The sequence below is a fragment of the Cyprinodon tularosa genome, unplaced genomic scaffold (genome assembly GCF_016077235.1).
Source record: "Cyprinodon tularosa strain WSP-4 unplaced genomic scaffold, ASM1607723v1 ctg2, whole genome shotgun sequence".
Taxonomy (NCBI): domain Eukaryota; kingdom Metazoa; phylum Chordata; class Actinopteri; order Cyprinodontiformes; family Cyprinodontidae; genus Cyprinodon; species Cyprinodon tularosa.
In genome coordinates, this window is record NW_024038733.1 from 1252847 (window position 1) to 1273009 (window position 20163).

The 20163-nt window shown below is 39.4% G+C and overlaps 1 protein-coding gene across 1 annotated transcript; it reads right to left on the minus strand.

Annotated features, from left to right (window-relative positions):
* Positions 1-425: 425 nt before the first annotated feature.
* Positions 426-16961, minus strand: mdc1 (mediator of DNA damage checkpoint 1). Its single transcript, XM_038284516.1, has 13 exons — positions 16750-16961; positions 16163-16303; positions 14418-14855; positions 14266-14344; positions 12004-13112; positions 11575-11707; positions 11285-11289; positions 7202-10218; positions 6075-6215; positions 4568-4750; positions 4353-4478; positions 3014-3124; positions 426-1717 (listed from the first exon to the last, which is right to left on the minus strand). The coding sequence occupies exons 2-13, from the start codon at positions 16296-16298 to the stop codon at positions 1514-1516; spliced, it is 5682 nt and encodes a 1893-aa protein (XP_038140444.1). The 5' UTR covers positions 16299-16303; positions 16750-16961; the 3' UTR covers positions 426-1513.
* Positions 16962-20163: the final 3202 nt, after the last annotated feature.

The following is a 20163-nucleotide window of genomic DNA, read 5'->3' on the forward strand; positions in this document are numbered from 1 at the left end:
TTCCTTTCCCCTTGGCCCCCTTGTTGTCTCCTCACACCTGCTCCTTGTCAGCTCGTTAGCCCTCCCTTTGTCTCTGTCAGCTATTTATGCTCTCCCTCTTCGTTGGTTCCTCTGTTGTTGCTGGTCCTGTCATCGCTGCAATTGTCTCCCCTCGTCCCTCCCTGGCTCCTTCTACATGTTTTCCCTTGATGTCTCCATGGTTCTGGTCTGTTACTCTTTAGTTGGATTTTTGGACTGCCTTTGTTAATTTTCATAATTAAACTACAAGTATTCACCCCAGCCTCTCAGCCTCTGCGTCCTCCAATAAAAACCGTTGACCACAAAAAATATTTTAAAGCCTTAAGCCTTTCAATAGGTGAATGTTTGACAACCTAAATATCTTTTATTTTACACCCCCCCCCCCCCCAAAAAAAAATACAAAAGAGCAGTTTTGCTAGTTTTAATAAAATATATTGCAATGTTTGGCATTTTGTTGAGCCATTGAATAATAAAAAGAAATCAAAAGGCTTTATGGATTTCGAAATTGCAGATTTTCTGTGGTACAATATAAATAGGCTCTTTCAGTTTGGTTCTGAGATCTTCCAAGATGAGTGAAAATCACTGTAGACTTAAGATGAAATAAAACAAAGTATAGAAAAGATAGATACATACAAAATATTTAATGTGTTCATGATTTTATACATTTTTTAAAGTCAAGGCAACGGCTCTACAAAAAAAAAGACACTTTGATTGAATCTTTAAAGGACCATTTATAGCAGGTTAGACCATAAACCCATGAGATCTCTGCATACGGGCAGGCGTTCACATCTAGTGAAGGTGTGTATTGGACAAACAGGATGAAATGTTGCTGCAGAAGCAGCATCAGCAGTGGGAAGACAACACGGTGTGCATCTCTCCCTCAAGGCGATGAGATTGAATAACGCCTTAATGGAGTGGAGCTGCTTAATGGAGACAGGAGCAATAGACACACTGGTGAGTTGATGGTTATCTGAGGTATAAAAGGCACTATGCACTTTGTATCAGGACAGGAAACAACCCTGTTGCATCTACAGATATCTGGAGTAGATGGATTTCAATAAAGAGCCTACAAACACAACTGCTCTAATACAAACATGATTTAAACATCCTCCACTTCCTGGGTCTACCTGACAGAACTGGATGAAAACTCTTATTGATGCCCTCAGAGGCATTTTTCTTTCACTAAACATACACGGGGTGAGAAGCTTAAAACACAGCAGGACTTCTGAGTCAGAGGAGAGGCTTCATCTCCCAGCCTCTACTGTTTCTCTAGTGCTTTTCAGCCTCTAGGAATTAACATTTCTAAGCAAACAGAATGACTCATAAATGGCTGAAGCAGAAAAACTGTACCTAGAAAATATGTTTGCATTCATATTTGATGGTAAATACATTCTTGAGTCCTTGAAGCAGACAAACATTCTGCAATTTTAATCTAAGCTTAAAGAGACATACAAACTCAAACATCTTGAGCCTATATTCACAGTGACACGGTCTACTAAGTCTTCCTTCGGCCTCTCCCTCTGCCCTCAGCAGGTTCCAGCCTGGCTGCAGGGGCAGAAAGTGCATGAGTCTGTAAGTCCACTCTCTGCTGCAGGATCCCGGTGAGGATAAACTCAGCGGTGACGACGGGAAGAGATGCGGACATGGCGGGGACACACAGATGCAGGTCCTCTTCGCAGGAAATCACTACGGTCAGAGGCTGAGAGACAGAGAGGTGTGGCACAGTAAGAGAGAGAATAATGCTAGGAGACATCTATAGCTCTGAGCTCAGCTGTTACTAGGGGTGTAAATCACATCCATCATGGCGATTCGATTCAGTATCGATTTCCTGATCCAACGATTCGATTATTTTCGATACTTAAGAATACACCACGATTCGATTCGATTAATCGATTAATCGGTTAATTTTTTTCTTATTATTATTTATTTTTATTTTTTTTTACACCTTACAGGCTAAACAAAGTTTCAAGTTTGAAATAAATCAATGAAAGCTGTAATATCATTATGCATTTTCTTTAGAAACAACAGCAAATAACAGAAGTAGAAAAGTTGCATCAAAAAATACTGCAAAAATACTGCACAATATCAGTGTAATGAGTTCAATGCAATACCTCGGCTCCAGAGAAACTGTCCAACATATTTTTTTAGAATGTAATAAATATATTCAGGAAAGAGAGATGTTGTGTAGAGAGTTAGACAGGAATAAAAATAAACTACATATAAGGGAATTGTTTCAAAGGTCATCTGGGGATGTAGTTTTTGGGGGTATTTTTAATTTTCTAAGAAGAACGGGTATTTTAGGGAGAATATAATAGTTTGTCTGGTCCATACTCCATTCTGGAAGGTGGCGGTAATGCAGCTATAAGTTGTTTGCCAACCGCCATTAAAAAAAAGAAGAAGAAGAAGGCTCCAGAGTGTTGACGTCACCGCCCCTTGAGAGACGCTCCGCTGCATCTCTCCCAGATTGTAGCTGACCGCAGACAGTGCACCAGACAGGAGGCCGGCTAGTTTTGTTTTTATGACCGAAATTGCGGAAAACAACTCGTGAAGTTTGACCCGCTAGAAGAGCGAGGTGCGCGAGAACGCTGGGAGCCTTTTTCCAGCTGAATCTCCGCTCTTTTTGCCCCATTGTCCCTCCGTCGTCGGGCTAAACTCGCCGCCACTTCCTCGCCGCCTCGGCCGTATCTAGACCCACAGCGTGTAGCCCAGACCACGCTTCAATACTGAGCATAATTTAAAAATGTCTGTGTGAAGCTTGCTGCAACAAACTGCTGTAAGAGTATAACCAGGAAGCGAGGTAGGAGGGCAAAATAGGTTTAGCGCCACCGCAGCACGGGAGGGAGAATTACACCCAGGAGCAAATGGATAAAAATAGACCGGAGGAAAAAAAAAACATTAATCGATTATCTTGCGGACGTGTCGATGCATCGGATCGTCGGCTTTTGGATCGATGCATCGATACAAAACGATTATTATTTACACCCCTAGCTGTTACCTTGTGAGCTTTGGGCATCTTTGGTAGAAATGTGGCGCAGCTGCAGGTGATGATGTCTTTCATGTGAACTGGTTCAGGCTTTACTGACTTTGTGACGTGGATCTGATATCCCTAAAACAAGCAAAACAGAAGCAAAGTGATACATTACATATCCTTGTAAGCAAATACAGTAGAATTAGTCGATACTTATTTAGGTTCTGTAACCGAGAATAAGAAAATCGATACAAAAACATTTGGGTGAGGTGTACACCCTAATTTTAGCTAGGCATCAGCATAATGTGTTGTATCACCTTACAGCTGAGATGAAAGCCTAATGCCCCAGAAACAAAACCAGAACACAAACAATAGATGTTAAATTAACACCACAGGTTACCATGTGGGGGTAAATAATAGGTTCACTCCACCGGAAACACAACGGCTTACAAAAGTTTCCACACCGCTTGAAACTTTTCACATTTTCTTACAAGACATGATCCAGTTTCTAAATGTACTGACTCATCCTCCTGAGTCAACACTTTGTAAGAACTGCGTTTTACTGCGTCATGTCTGAGAGATTTTGCAAAGTAACTAAACTCAATCCGCCTTCATGCAGAAAATCTGTAACTATCTGTATACAATTCTTGAAAGAAATTCTTGATGGGGTTTAGGTCTGGGCTTTGAATGGGTCGTTCTAACAAAACCATTTTGATCTCATCATTCCACTGCAGCTCTAGCAGCATTTTATTGTCCAACTAGATGGTGAACCTTGTTTACAGCTTCTAACACCATTTCCTGCCATTTAGCTCCATCCATCTTCCTAATAACTCTGAGCAGTTTCCTTGTCTCTGCTTTACCTTCAGAATGTTTTCAGGGCAAGTGTATTGCTTGTCGTCCTTACCACTTGGCATTTTACATTCAAACCGAATATTTAATCCTGGTCTTATATAACCAGAGCATCGTTTTCTTCAGGTTTGCTGTGTCTGAGGCACTATTTGTGAAACTAGTCATGGCTTTCTTTGAAAAATGCCTTTTTTCCAGTCACTATGATGAATATATCCTTTCAGAATTTTTCTTTTTTTTACTTGTAGTTACTCTTGCAAATAATCAATAAAAAAGTCAATAAAGTTAGTTGGATGGATATGATACATTCGCAGTCTTTTCTAAGACTGCGACTGTATCATCATATGATAAGGACTGGGCATGATTTTTCCACATAGCCACAATGACTCCGTCTTTCTCACCAGCTCTGCTGAGCTTTCAGTTAAAGGAAACACCCTGCACCCTGACACTCCATCCACTACTCAGACAGAGAATATTTATTATAAAGAGGAAAACAGACATATAGGAGGCCATCAAGTACCTGCAGAAGAGGCTGGCCGCTGGCAGCCCTCAGAGACTCCTGCAGGGAGAAGCTGAACTTCTTCTCTTGCTCCGGGTCTTTTACAACAAAAGCATTCGGAGAAAGGAAGCTTCCAGCCTTACCGCTCTGAAATGGACAGGGGAGACAGTTGAAGTGAGACAGAGCTTAACAGGGAGGACAGGTCTATATTGCTTATTCTAGCTGCTGCCAATAACCTTTTCCAGCCATTGTGTGGTGACGACTGGGACACCTTTAGCCACGGCGCACAGGAATTTCACCGTCCTTCGCACTTTATCCGTCACAAGGCAGTTCATGTCTGAGACGCCTTTGGCCATGGCGCCTCCTAAACGAGCCAGCACTCGCTCTCCAGATTCATCCACCACTCCGGTGAATAGGACCTGAGAGAATAACAGTACAGCTTTGCTTATCAGGGACTACAGACAGTTTTACTCATGATTACATCACCTAAATGGATTTCTGATGACCTTAAAAAAAAAAAAAAAAAAAAAAAAAAAAAAAAAAACATTGGCTGATGCGGCCAAAACAGTTGATATAGTTTTTTGCATAGAAGTAAATATTAAATGGAGTTCATCTAACCACCATAGTTGTATAAAGAAAGTAAGTAATTGATACATGCTCCAAATACTGCTGCAGGCAGCTTAGAAAGCAATCAGCAGGAACTGGGGAGGAAACCACACCAGTGAAAGCTCAGTGGGTAACGACTGTGGAAGTAATTCTTTCAGTAAAGTTTTATGCTCTTGGTCGAGTTGTTTTTTCAAGTTGTTGAAAAGCCTCAAATAAAGACTTTTTAAATAACAAATTCTTTAGATTTGTTCTTGTCTCTAATTATCCACTAACACAAAGTTTTTTTAAGGAAACCAAACACTATTCTTCACATCGGGTTTTTATTTTTGTATTCCATTAATTGAACTCATCTTTTAAAAGGTGTTTTGTTGCTTGCCTGATAGATGCAGCTAAACATTAGATGGATTCTTGGATTACTTGGAGACAAATGTTCTAACAGGACTGAGCAAACTAAAACAGAGCAACCAATTATTTGTTATTATTATTTTTAAAGAAAGTTTTTTACAATATAAAGTCCCAATAAAATATCCTCCTAGGATCTCATGGAACTGTTATATGATGATAGTTCCACCTTCCTCCACCACAAATTGATTTTAACTCGAGTCCCCATTAGTTCTGTTAATCAACTGAAGCTTGACTTGTATGATTTGTGTTGATCGTTGCCGTAGCTGCCCCCATGTGACGTCATCTAATAATTTATTCAAAGTCTCTCAATTAGGCCTGAAACAGTTAGTTAATCTGGATAAATTGATTGTTGAAATAACCATCAACTAACTTAGTAATCCGTTAATCATTAAACAGAGCATAGATACTCTAAATGCCTCTAGCTAACAGAGCAACCCAATTAGAGTAGTAATGATACAAACATTGAAAGCAATAATAACGATTCTGCATTTAAGATAAAAATAATATTGCCCTCAAGTGGAAAGGTTTCAGTTTCACCAGGTTTAAAATTAGGTTAGAAGTTAAGAAGTTTAGTAAAACTAAACTTCTTTTAAGACTTTCTGATTATTAATTGATTAATGGAAAAAATAACCATCAATAATCGATTAGCCAAAAATTAGGCAAAAGATATTTATAGGAGCCCTAATATTTTGCATGTTATACCCGTTGAGCAAAAAAAGGACAAACACAGACCTTGTAGGCTGGGCTCCGGTGGCCCAGTCGGCTAATCGTAGCAGGAGACGCAGAGGAGGAGCGAGGTGTCTTTGCCACGGGGGAGGAGTTTGAAGAAACTCGTCGCTTCCTGGAAGGAGTCGCGGCCGGGGTCTGAGGGTGCTGAGGAGGAGAGGAAGTAAGGGAGCAGGAGGAAAAACAAGACAGCAACTGAGTAAATAAATGAATAAATAGGATAAAGATAAAAAAGGAAACAATGTATCTCTTCATAAAGATTTGGATAAATGCTGGTGAAGATTCCTAGTCATCCAGGTCATAGTCATTCCAAACTAGTAAACAAAACAATCCACTGGAATTTGTTTCCAAGTTGGAAGACCTTTTGCTTCCCATCCAGGAAGCCTTTTCAATTCGAAATGTCAGAAATAGTGTTGAGTTCAAGGCTTTATAGTGTGGACCAAAACAAAGCCTTGTTTTGGCGAAGAAAACATGCAAATTGAACCGGAAAAACGGGTCCACCACCATTGCGGTTCATTGTTAGCCTGAAATACCCAATGCTGGTCTATGCCTCTGAAAGAGGGGCCGTTAGGTTGGTCTCCTGTATGAGGGTGGGGGTTTTGAATTGAAACGTCTTCAAACTTCGATAAAAAAGTCCAGTGGATTGTTTTTCTTTATTTTTTTTTGGAATGATTTGCAGGATTGTTCGGGTTATATCGCTGTCATTTTAGATGTTTTTTTTGGGGGGGGGGGTTCTAAAAGATTCCATTGGGAATAATTCTGGCATTGTTTTTTTTTTTATTCCTGTGATCATAATTGACTTCAAGTTGTCAATTGCTAATCTTTTTCCCTGATGGGTTACACAACATTAATTCAATTCAGCTCGACAGCGAGGAAATTAAGAGGAAAGAGCGTGGGTGACCACTAACCCACTGAATCCATTAGATACATGGCAAAACTGAGAGAGGAAAGACATTTGCCAAGATACAGATGGAGGAGCATTACAATGTTTGTAAAGGCTTGTCTCACGGCACACAACTGAGCTTTGAGTAATGGTAAAAGCTTTCTGTATCCAATCTTCCATTTTAGACGGATTCCTAAACATGTTAATGGGGACATTTTTATGATCGATGGAATAGGAATAATGATTTTACCTCTGCTACCTCCTCAGCTCCATCCTGTTCCATGGAAGAGTCGGATGCTTTAGTTTCCTGCAGCCCCTGCATCTTATTTTTCTGGACCTCTGAGGATCCGGCCCTGGTTCTCTTCTCAGCAGTGCTCACTGCTCCCATCTTCCCATCTTCTACCTGGTTTTTTTGGAGGGATTTTTCACTTTTCTTCACCCGAGTGCTTAAGGCTCTGCTAGTTCTCCTTCCTGGGATGGCAAAAGGAATCTCTTCTTTTTGCTCCTCTTTTGGTTTCTGCTCTCCATCTGCTTCCGTGTTTGCTTTGCACTTGTCTCTGGTCTCCTCCCCATAACTAACTGTAGGAGCTTCAGTTTCCTCCACAGGTTCAGTTTTTACTGCTTTTGGGCCTGTGCTCCTTGAATTCCTCTTAGGCAGAGAGATATTTAGATCTTCAGCTTTTTCCTGATTTCTTTTACGGTCTTTATTATTCAGAGCTAAATCTTCAGATCCTTTGGCACCGACCCGCTGCTGCCCCCTACTGGTAACAGTGAGCTGAGCGCTGGGTTGCCTTTTGTCTTGCTGCAGAACATCAGTGGAGGAGCTTTCTGACAATCTGCTCCTCTCTGTGGAATCTCTAATGTCAGGAGCAATAATGTTGGACTGAGATGTTTTCCTTCCTCTTCCTCGAGGTCTTCCTCCTCTTCCTCTGTTCTGGGAGGTGGTGCTGGAGGCCTTAAAACTGGAGGCTTTTGGACTAGCACTGAGCATCTGAGCTTCACCGTCCTGCTCTGCTGCTGCTGTGGTCGTCCTTCGTCTGCTGCTCCTCACAGCTGTTTGGGGGGTATCGCTGCTCCTCTTCGCTCCTCTCCCTCTTCCTTTGCTCTCCTGGGTTTTGTCGTTGATGCTGGAGACTGACCTCTCTGAACTGACCGAGCTGGAGCGGGTTCTCCTCGCAGGGACGTCCTCACTCACTGAGAAGGTCGAGCTTTGATGGGGCCCGGCTCCACCCCGGCCTCTTGATCTTCGGGTTCTTAAAGAACCTCTGTGGTTCTCCTCTTCCTCATTATTATTTTTTGATTCTTGAAGTTGTTTTTCTTCAGATTTTGCCGTTTCCTCCAGTCTTGCTTCGGGTTCTTCCTGCTTCCTCGTCTCCAAACTCGCTTCCCTTTGATCTTCTATCTCATGTTGGGATTTCTTCTCCTCTCTCTTTCTTCTTTTTGTTTGTGTTTCATTTACCAGCTCTTCCCTCTCCTTTTCTGTTGCCACATGTTCTTCTGCTATGTCTTCCCCTTGTTTCTTATCTCTTTGCTGTTTTATCTGGCTCTCATTTTCAGTGCTCTTGTTTTTGTCCTCTTCATCATCTTCTTCCTGTTTCCTTACATTTCTTCTCCCTCTTGTCTGTCGATTGGCTGCTTTCATCTCTTTCTGACAGCTGCCACTGTCAGACTTGTTTTGTTCCCTCGTTTCGTTCCTACTTGGTGAAACATTCGTCGCGTCAGCTTTTCTCTGAAATTTAGTCAGAGAGACTTCAGAAACAGTGATTGGCTGTATCTCCTCCTCTTCAAGATGCAGCTGCTTTTCTTTTCTTTTTCCTGCATAAGTTATGGATTCACCAACATCACATTTTCCATCTCTTACTTCTGCCTGAGCTTCAACAGCAGAAACTCCAGCAGCTTCTGGAACCCTTTCAGACAGACCTTTATCTTCAGCTTCAGAGCTAATCAGAGGCTGAGTCTGCTCATCTTCGATGTTCAGCTGCTTTGCTTTCCGTTTTCGGGTTGTAATAAAGTCTTCGCTGCTTTGCTCTTCTTCACATGTTGCTGAAGGCTGAAGTTCAGGAGCAGAACTTTGAGAACCAACAAGTGACTGAGTCTCGTCTTCCAGCTGCAGGGGCTTTGCTTTCCTTTTCCGTAGGCACGGCATCGAGTCCAGATCGTCATCATCATCACTTGGACAGACAGGCTGGGTTTCAGCAGTCTCCTGCGACTCCTCTTCATCAATATGTAGCTGTTTTGCTTTTCTTTTTCGGGGAAGCAGCATCTCAGAGTCCTCAGCGTTACTTGCGTCACCTTCACCTAAATCTGTCGACTGAGCTTCCTCAGCATCAACATCCACAGGCTGAGTTTCCGCCAGAGTCAGGGCTGAATGGGTGACTGGCTGTGTCTCCACTTTTAGAGGCTGTAGGGACTCTGCAGACAACCCATCATCATCGCTCGCCTCCTCGTCACTCGTACACATGGGCTGGGTTTCAGCGAGGGATAAGGCTGAGGAGGTTGTGTGATGTTTCTGCTCCTCTGCAGGTTTCAGGAACGGTGATGACAACCCCTCAGCATCCCTCTCCTCTTCATCACTTTGACACATGGGTTGTGTAACAGCAACTGACTGAGATTCTTGAAGCTCCTCTGTTTCGTTTCGCACTCCGGTTTGAGCAGGTTCTAAGGAACCAACTGGATTATTAGGCTCAGAAGAAGAGGAAGAAACTGTCTGAGTTTCAGCCAAAGGAAGTGTTGACGAGCATGTGGAAACCACGCTTTCAGTCTTGGCAGAGTTTTGTTTTGCATCTTCATTTGAACCTTCGTCATAAGCCTCTGGGATATAAGCTTGAGTTGCTTCCATAGCCAAAGAACCACAGCCTTCTTTCCTGGACATTTCTAAACATCTAGAAGGCCCCACGTCATCGCCGTAGGGCTGAGTGGCCTCCAGGGTAGGAGAATTTCCTTCCACATACTCCAGAGTGTCCTCCAGGTTAACTCCATCTTCTGAGATGTAAGCCTGGGTGTTCTCCATGGCCACAGCTTTAAACTCACCCTGTAAGTGGCTGCTATCAGACAGACCCAGCTGGAAGGAATCTCCTCTGGTGGAAGTCTCCTCAGGTTGGACAGCAGAGGACTCGATTTCAGAGGCTAGCTCTGGGTTCAACCCTTTGTAGCTATCTCTATCCTGAAAAATGAAGGACTGAGTCTCAGCCACGTCATAGTCTCCATCCTCCTGGCTGTCTGAGCAGGAGGAAAATACCACTGCTCCTAAAGAAGTAGTCCCAGCATCTGCAGGAGCAAGACATAAAAACAAACACATCTATTTAAATACTAAACTGAACACATTTTTTTGTTGTTGTTTTTTTTTAAAGGAAGAGAAAAAATTTAATATTCATCACTGATTACATCAAATCAGAGGTGTCAAGTAATAAGATACAAATACTTCGTTATCTTACCTAAGTAGATATTTTGGCTATCTATACTTTACTGGAGTGATTAATTTTTTAGACAAGCTTTTACTTCTACTATCTAAATTTTTTTGCAATTATCTCTACTTTCTACTCCTTACATTAAAAATAATTGTTAGTTTTGTTTCATTTAAGCTTATTTTTGTTATAATCTGTTGGTATTTTAAAAATATATAATTTGTTTTATCCACACAATTAATTCCATTTGGGTTGGACTCGATGCTGCACCAACTTGTTGTTCGCCACAAAACCAAAATAAATAGTTTTTCAAGATGATGCAAAGTTAAATTTGACACTGTTGCCATTAGTTATAAAACTGATTAAATGAAGTATAAGAAAGTTAGCATCCTTTAATGGGGCAGTAACCAGTATAAGAATTAAAGCATCTTCTCTTCAGATTTTTTCCTGCATTACATTTACTTTTACACTTTTACTTGAGTAAAAAGCTTAAGTTGATTTTTTTTTTTAAACAGTGGGATATATACTTCTATTTGAGTAATAAACATTCATTTACTTGACACCTGATATTCTGTTTAAAATCAATTTTATTGTCTCCTGTTTCAGAAATTAACTATAATTTAATTTATCAAGATTTTATGTGAAAGAGCAACACTAAGGAGGTGAAAGCAAAATATGAAAGGTGTGGTCAGCACTTGTATTCTGGCACCTTTTACTCCGATACCTGTGAATAAAATCCAGTTAAACAAATTCCCTTTGGTTTTATTTATGTTTTGCCCAACGCTGGACAGATTGAAGTTGTAGGTGCTCTAGTCAGATGAGAGCAAAAGTTAACTTTCAAACTAACAAATAATGGGTGTGACTAAAAAATAAAAAACTCAATCCCCACAGTGGAACAAGATGGGAGCAGAAGCATGTAGGTGGGATACTGTTCCTTAGCACAGAGAGGAAACTTGGTCAGGGTTTTAGGAAAGATGGGGGGAGCTAGATGCAGGACAATCAATGAGGCTGCAAAAACATTTGAGACCAAGTAGGGTCTGGAAGGTTCTCTCTCCAGTCAGCTGACTTCTAACATGTAGCCAGAGCTGCAATAGGCTGGTTTTATTCAAGCATATTCATGTCCAGCTCTCTGGTAAAAGTTGCAAACTAATATTAACACTTTATATCAATTTTTTTATATTGAATTTGTGCCGAACTTCAACTATTTTATAAAGCTAGCAGAAGAACACACAAAAAAACTGCAAACAGTACAAAGCAACATGAATTAGAAATAGATGTGTTAAACCTACATCGATGTGCACCTGATGTTGGGCTTGTGAAGGCTTGAGTTTCCATCTGCTCAACCTCTCCTTCTGCAAAACAATAAATAAATACATAAAAAGAAGAACAGTTAAAGCTTATTCCCCTTCAAAACAATCCCAGAATCTTTATAAATGTGGATCATGAGCCTTGGTAAACATTGTCTTACAAGGAATCGGAAATCGGTTTTTAATATGCAACAAAAACTTTTCTTCTTGTACACCTGGTTGCAACTTTAGTCTATAATGATTTATTACTTCTTTTAATGTACTTCTCTAATTTTATTTCTATTGTTTAGGATTTTTTGTATTCCTGTGATTTTTCTATACATCAAATTAAGACCAAGTACCTGAAAGCTGAACAGGTGTAGAACAGTTCTGCAGCAGAGGAACCAGAGACCCAGGAGTATTTTCTCTGAGCAGGTTTGGGATCTGGCGCTCCACTGCCTCCTCATCCTCCACATCAGTGTCACTTTCCACCTGAAGGTCAGCTGGACTGCCCTTGGCTTCAGCTTGGGGAAGGAGAGGTTCCTTAACATCTCTGTCTTTACTGGAATCCGGCTCCAGAGCTCCTGATACAGGAGCAGCAGAGATAGCAGGGGGGCGGTCTTCCTCTACGTCTGTGTCACTATCAGACAAAATATCCAGACCGGCTCTCCCCTCCGAAGATGCGCCAGAAGCAGCCATGGAGGGGTCATCCACCGCTTCATTACAGCCGTCATCGCTTGGATGCAGATCAGATTGGATGCAGTGAGGTACAGTAGGTGTGGGTTTATCAGATGGATCGTTGAGAGCTTTGTCTGTTTTAGGATCTTCCTTTTTCGCTCCTTCTCCTCCGTCTTCTTGCTCATCCACATCTGTGTCGCTGTCCAAGTGGAAATCTCTGAGCTGCAATGAGGGGGCTGAGTTAGTAGTGTGCTGACCCTGAAATAATGTTGCTTTGGATGAGACGTTGGCATCATCATCCACATCAGTGTCGCTGTCCATTGCGATGCCTTCAAGTTGAATAGCAGAGGGTTTTGATGTTTCTTCATCAGCAGGAGAAGTTTTTGGAACTTTATCCGATGTATCGTCATCCACATCAGTGTCACTGTCCATGTGTGAAAGGACTGGGTTTGGGGGTTGATCGTTTTGCGTCACATGCGACACCTCTTCCTCTCCTTCCTCCACATCAGTGTCACTGTCCAGGTTAAATTCAGGGATGGCGTCTCGGGACACTGACGTTGACCCAGGTGACTCGCCGTCTTCATTAAGGGGCTGATGGATTTTCAAATCATTTCCATTTTCTTCTGCTGCTCCTTCGACTTTCTCATCATGGTTTTCCACAAATGCAGCTGTCGTGTCTTTCTCCGGACGCTGTCGGCCCACGTCGCCATCCGTCTCCTCCAGGCTGAAACTTACATGTCTGTTTGACAAATTCTTGCAGGAGGAGGACGGCGTTACGGGGCTTTCATCTTCACTGTAAAATGGAAAAACAAGACTTAGGATCTGAAAGATAGCAGTTACTGATAAATACGTTTACTGTTGTTAATAAAAAGCCTTTCAAAAATAATTCATTTGCCATAAAATTTGATGTGTTTTATTAGAATTTTGTGGCAGTGAGATGCTGTTGGGATGTTTTTTATCTTAACTTTAGCACCAAAGAAGGGCTGACCAGAGTTGTTGGGAAAGTATGGAGCTATGAAAATCCTAGAAGACTTGTTAAAAGAACAAACAGGATCACATTTCAGCATGAAAACAACAAGCTGCCACGACAGCCTGTTAATGCATTTAAAGACTTCTTTTTTACTAATGCTTATTTCTAACTTACCAAAATCTTCAGAAAATGAAAAAGGTTGAGAATTTTTCAATAACATCCAGCGACTTCTACATATCAAAAGCCCTTTGTGCATCAAATCTGCATTGAGTTTATTCATTCAACATGGCTAAATATAGTAGGTTTGCAAAACAATTATGTTTTAATGAGAAAACCTGCAAAAAACTTTACATGTTTTGGATCTGAAATGATTTACACATCTATTTCCAAAGAAATAATACTTCTTTATTTGTTTCACTGAAATGATACATGGGAATGCATGTTAAAGTTCCAAAATTTGAAGAAAAAAAATTAAGTGAATATAAAAAAGGGAACACACTGTTGTGGCCTGTCAAAACTTTGACTTAAGAAGATAGGACCATGTTTACCTAAACCAGTTTGGAAACCACTGGTTTAGGCAATACTTGTGTTTTAAAATCGCCAATCCAATTCCAAACCAAAATCCATTTGAACATTTGTCAAAAATGAAATTTTCTCAATGTGTAAAGCTGATTGAAACACTTCAAAAAAGAACTAAAGCATTAACTTTATCAAAAGGTTACTCTAAAATCTATTGACTTCCCTTTTTTGTATTTACTAAAAACTTTTGAAAAACATATAGCCCAGCATACACTGCATGTCTATTAACAAAATTAAAATTCAAGATAAAATACACAAATGCTTAATGTTCAGATATACATAATAAAATGCAAAAAGACCTTCTAAGCAAATAAAATGCATTTGTTTTTTGTTTTTTTGTTTTTTGTACAATCCATTAAAATTGTTAAAATCTTCATAGTTAAAATGAGGAGCATACCTTTCAGGTACAACTTTATTTGGGGGACTTAAGAATGCAGAAGAGCTGGGACTGGACTTGTGGGAGTCTGAATCAGACACTGAAATCAAAGCCAACATGTTAATAAAAACTAAAAACAGTTGTGTTTATAAATCATCATTCATTAAACTTACCAATGGTCTTCTGTTTTCTGTCTCGTCTCGCTCCTCTTTCACTCTCCGAGTCTGAATCAGATTCCGGTACCAAAGTCCCGTGGGGTTGAACTGGAGTTTGCTCAATAGAGAGGCACCCACCTATAATAGGCATTCTCTTTTCCTCCGACCTGGGGCTTACATAATGACATGGGATGTTCCCAAAAACCAAGGTGTCGCCCTCACTGAGGGCATAGCGCACATGAGGGGTGAGCTTTAGGTGTCCTTTACGGGTCCCATTCATGCTCCCTAGGTCCCAAACCAGGGCCTCCATGCCCTCTTTACTGTCACGGCCTCTTCTGCGGTACACAGAGATGCTGACCGTAGCATGCTGCTTGGACACAGAGGGTGCGAGCAACTGTAATGTGCAGATGTTGGGGTCACGGCCCAGAATATTATCTCCCAGGAAGAGAGGAAACTCTAAATGACAGAGACAAAATATATTTAGGGAAAGATTTCTTTACATTCAATGGACTTAAAAGAAGGTATATGTAAAGTCTCTCCCAGTTTTGTTTGAAATAAATACTTTGTTCTTGTTCTCACTTTAAATATGGCAAGTACAGAAAAGTTGATATTTTCTTACAACTTTATCCTAACATCTAAAGGTCAACACTTCTGAGTTGAATCACTCATTTCTCATTTTAAATAGTGACAAGGATAAATGACTCCCTGCACCATGTCATGTTTGTTCTTTAAGAAAATGGAAAAATCTGGATTTTTATACAGAAGTTCTGTAAAACATATATCTACTTTAAAAGAGAAGCATAAAATGTAAAAAAAACAAAAAAAACAAAAACAAAACAAAGATCCTGCTTGGATTATTACAAAATGACATCACCGGAAGAGGGGAAAAAAATACCTTCTACAAATTATTAATCAATTAATTACTGATTGCGGCTCTTAAATGTATTATAGTTGTAAATGGTTGAAGTCTGACCCACCAACGTACAAAATGTAGAATGAAAAGGTCTGGGAAATCTATCATATGGAACAAATAACTTATTGCCTTAGGCTTCAAGAAGACATATTTGTTAATAGATGGAAACTGGCCATGACTAAAATAATGCAATAATTTTTTGAAATATATTTTATACTTCTCCCTTATCTTTATTTATATATTTTTATCAGTTATTATTTATTTAATTTTTATTTAACTCATTTATCTCCATCTGTGCTTCTTATCAATTTACCAACTATATCTATGTTTGTATGTTACTCATTTTTAATCATGTAACCTGCTTTACTTGTAAATTTAACCTGATGCTTATACTTTCAAAGTTGTTTTAAGTATATAGTGAGTGAAAAAAAGCAAACTAAATGTGGGCTTGTATGTATATATCTATGCAAGTTTGCAAAAAATTAAGTTTAAGAAAGAAAGAAAGAAAGAAAGAAAGAAAGAAAGAAAGAAAGAAAGAAAGAAAGAAAGAAAGAAAGAAAGAAAGAAAGAAAGAAAGAAAGAAAGAAAGAAAGAAAGAAAGAAAGAAAGAAAGAAAGAAAGAAAGAAAGAAAGAAAGAAAGAAAGAAAGAAAGAAAGAAATGGGCTTTTAGGGGAGACTGACATGTTTCACCTGTGATTTTGTCACAAATTTACAAACATGGTAAATGTGTTTCCATGTCTTCAGAATATTATGCTGCTGCATAGAAATAATAATAATACTAATGCTATTCTAAGGTTTGGTATGCATATGTGTAGCAGGTGATGGAGCTGAACATGTTAGGATGTTTACCTTTCTCGGGGATGTGAGGGTTTCTTAGGACGCACAGTTTGGCCAATGGCTTCCTTGTTTCATTCTGGTTTTCCTCTTCATTTTCCTCCTCCTCAGATTCTAGGATCGAGTCACTGATCGCCTGCGTGGCATCCATTCCTACTGAAAAGCAAATAAGGCTGACAACAAAGCTAAAAAATACAGCCCCATCGAAACTAAAGTTAGCTTCACAGCAAGCTACAAGCAAGTGCCTGCAGCTAACATTAGCATTCGTGGCTAACCAATAATCTGCTGCAAACAGTTAACATATGCATTACGCTGAGCATTTAGCGAGTTTGTATTTCACTTTTATTACACATTCTTTATATGAGACCAGTCTTTAAAGGTTTAAACAACATAAACAACTTTTATTAAAGGTGTATAATCGTTTTCAGTGTCAAAATCACAGCAATTACACTTCCGGTCAACGACAAAACGGTTGGTTCGTGCAAATGACGACAGTACAGTTAGCATCGTGATTATTATGGTAGCTATATTTATCTTTCCCTAACATCATTCACTATTTTTGAATTAAAAAGTGTGTAGCTTTGGAACCGCATGGTTGTTACCTTGAAATCAAAAAGGAAGCATTAACCAGTGTAGAGTAGTTTTCTAGCCCACACTGGCTCATCAGCTGATGATGATGCGTTGCGTTTTCATAAATCCAATAAACGTCTGAGTTTCCACAAACTGGATCATGCTCCAACACAAACTTCAAGTTACCTGGCTTCGATCAGTGCACATAAACATCATGTAAACGATAACACAACCACGCCCATAGAGGGCCACTGACCACTCAGCTATTGGCCAATAGAAGTGTCTTTCATGACGTACTCGCTTTTGATTGGATATTTTTTCCAGATGATTTTTGATTGGATCAAATCTATCTATCGGTGTTTTTGTTTTCGCGCCAGACACAGAAACTGGAAGAGTGCTCTGACCAATACACAGATAGAAGTTTAACACGCAGTTATTTATTCTAGCTGTATATTTCTGCTTTTAATTATGGTGGTTTATTGACCATAAAAAATAACCAAATAGCAATTTACAAAGTTAAAATATTTAAGAATAAATTATTTACAGAAGTACATATTGAGGCTAAACTAACATTACAGATTAATTGTTTTACATATGCATGTCACAAACTGTCTGACTGCAAAATTGTCAGCTAATGATCTACATGCTCTAAAGTCCTGTGTCTGTAAAAGTAGCAATTCACATTTAGTTCAGATGGTTTTAGATGGTAAAAAGGTCATATTATTGTCAAGAAGCTAGACTAAGTTTGTTCATTATAAGACAACAGCCACTGGCCAGAACTTTTATGGGTAAGAATCCTTTCACTTGTGCACAAAACATCTATTTTGACCAATTTGATCCAAATAGGTGCACCATACATGCGGGTGAGGGCACCGAATGTTTTACATTTGATTCAAAGATGGTTTGAATTAGACAAACTGCATTTTTACATAACAAAAGAGAATCAAAACAATTTAAAGCTGAAATTTTGGGAGTGGCGGCCTTGTGGTTTGGGCATATGGCTTGAAATCCTGAGGTTGTGAGTTTGAAACCCACGCACACAGACTGCCAATCTGGCTCTCTGAGCAAGACCCTTAAACCCACACTGCTCACCGGGCACCGCAAATGGCAGCCAACTGCTACCCAAGGGGATGGGTTAAATGTAGAGAGTGAATTTCGTTGCTCTGTACTTGTGACAGTGTAATGACAATAAAACATTGGAGAAAGCATGCTTTTCACTATTTTTGCATCTAAAGGCAAATAGTAAAATGATGCAACTGCCCCTAGGACGATTGTTACCCATTTTACAAATACAATATAGAACTGTTATTAATTAAAGAATTGTTTTTGTAATTTTCAAACAGTGGCACTATGACTTTTTTAAATAAATATCTTAAAATAACATTGCAGTGTTATTTATCAGATTTGATCGGATGAAAGTTTCATATTTGTAGTTGCCTTATGTGCAGATGTCAAAGATTCTCACTGATCTAAAACACTGTAGGTTTTTAGTGGTATAGGGAACAGTCTGTGAAAGAATTCACTTTTATTTTGTCAACTGTTACTACATGCTTTCAATATGCAAAATTTACCTTTGAGAAAACTAGGTTTCTAAAACCACAACTGTAGAAAATGCAACTATACTATATATTTTTTATAAAATGCCATTAAAACCCAGTTAACTACTTAGGTATATAAGAACTAAATAATCGGGGGGAGTGGCAGCCTAGTGGTTAGGGCATAGATCTTGGAGTCATGAGGTTCTGAGTTTGAGTCCCACTTCCACAGACTGCCACTCTAACTCCTTGAGCAAGACCCTTAACCCCACACTGCTCCTCGGGCGCAGCAAAATGACAGAACCTTCCTCTCCAAGGGCATGAGTTAAATGCAGAGTTCATTTTGTTGCTCTGTACTTTTGACAGTGTAATGACAATTGGAGAAAAAGCTGGAAAAAATAATTTTATCTAACATAATTGTGTTGTAAACGTCATTAGAAATTTATATTTATGTTGAATAAAACTAACAAAAATGTACTTAAAAAGCAAGAACAAATATATATATCAACATTTAGAATCCTGATATTAACCCGTATGTGTAAAAATGGAAAAATGTCAACAAAATAAAGCATTAGATCAGTTTGTTCAGCATCTTTGAAAAGGAGTTAGAACAAGTATATATTTTTATACACCCACTTTTTTATATACATTTAGTCTAGATATTTTAATATAAGGTTGGATTGTATGCCTTCCAAAAAGTATGATCCTTGTTTTACTGAGGTTTAGTGATCATTTATTTCACTGAAACCATAGACTTATTTTACATACATTACATTATATAATTTGGAAAATCTGCTGGAAAATATTTTCTTGGACAAAAATCTTATTAGGGTAATCTGTACAAATTTCTTGAATTTCAATATTTATATTTTACAGCCATCACTGATAGACTTTATAAATAACTGCAGCACTAGTATTGTACCTTGTGATGCTCCATGTGTTATTCTTTTGAAATAGGATTTTTAGCCATTTATTTGCACAAACTGTTTTCTTGGCACATTAACTCACAGCTGTAAAGGCATGGAAAGAGACACATTTATGCACACACACACAAATTCCCTTCTCCTGGTCTAACCTGGTGAAATGCATTATATTAAACGAAAAAAACGATGAAAAAATGTTTAAAATACTTTAATATATTTTATGATTGGGGGCAGTGGCAGCAGCTGTTGCCACAGCCCCCATTATCAGCCTTGATAAAACCTCATTTGCTAGCTAAACTAGACATTGATCTTGATACATGCTGTAGAGGCAAGGATTCATTTTGGTAATGTCTCTAAGGGTAGGCTGCATGTGTTAAAGGTATGTATGGGCATGTGTGGGTGGAGCTATAAGTGGGTGTTGGCATGTGTTTGAGTGATTGTCTAATTAATATCACCTGGATCTGCTCTGAGGCTGTTTTTGTTTGTTTGATTCAGAGAGAGGCTAAGACAGGGTGCCAATATTTCTGTTGACCGCAAGTTGTAAGCAAATAAGTCTGCAAATCGACCTGTTGTACAATGCCTCACAGAAAAAGAGTACAATAAACATCCCTAACTGCAGAAAAGCTTTATGTTTCCTCCTTGGATTCAGCGCGTCGAACAGATCCCTGCTCTCCTCTCAGTGACTATTTTTTGGATAATAGTCGCCTACATTGTCAACAGAAATGGCAAAAGATCCAACACTTTGATTGAACTGTGCACGTAAGACAATGGACCACTCAGCCTTTTTGGACGTAAACTGTGAGTAAATGTGAATGAAAAGACGGAGCACAGCACAACCTGTGGTATGTTGGATTCAGTTTATTCATACTGTGAAGATCATATCTGTTTTGGACACAGTTGATGCTGGTTACCACTGCGTATTTGGATGCATAGATGCTGTGGCTGTTGGTTATATCATTCAGCTATATTACTCAAGACTGAATTAACT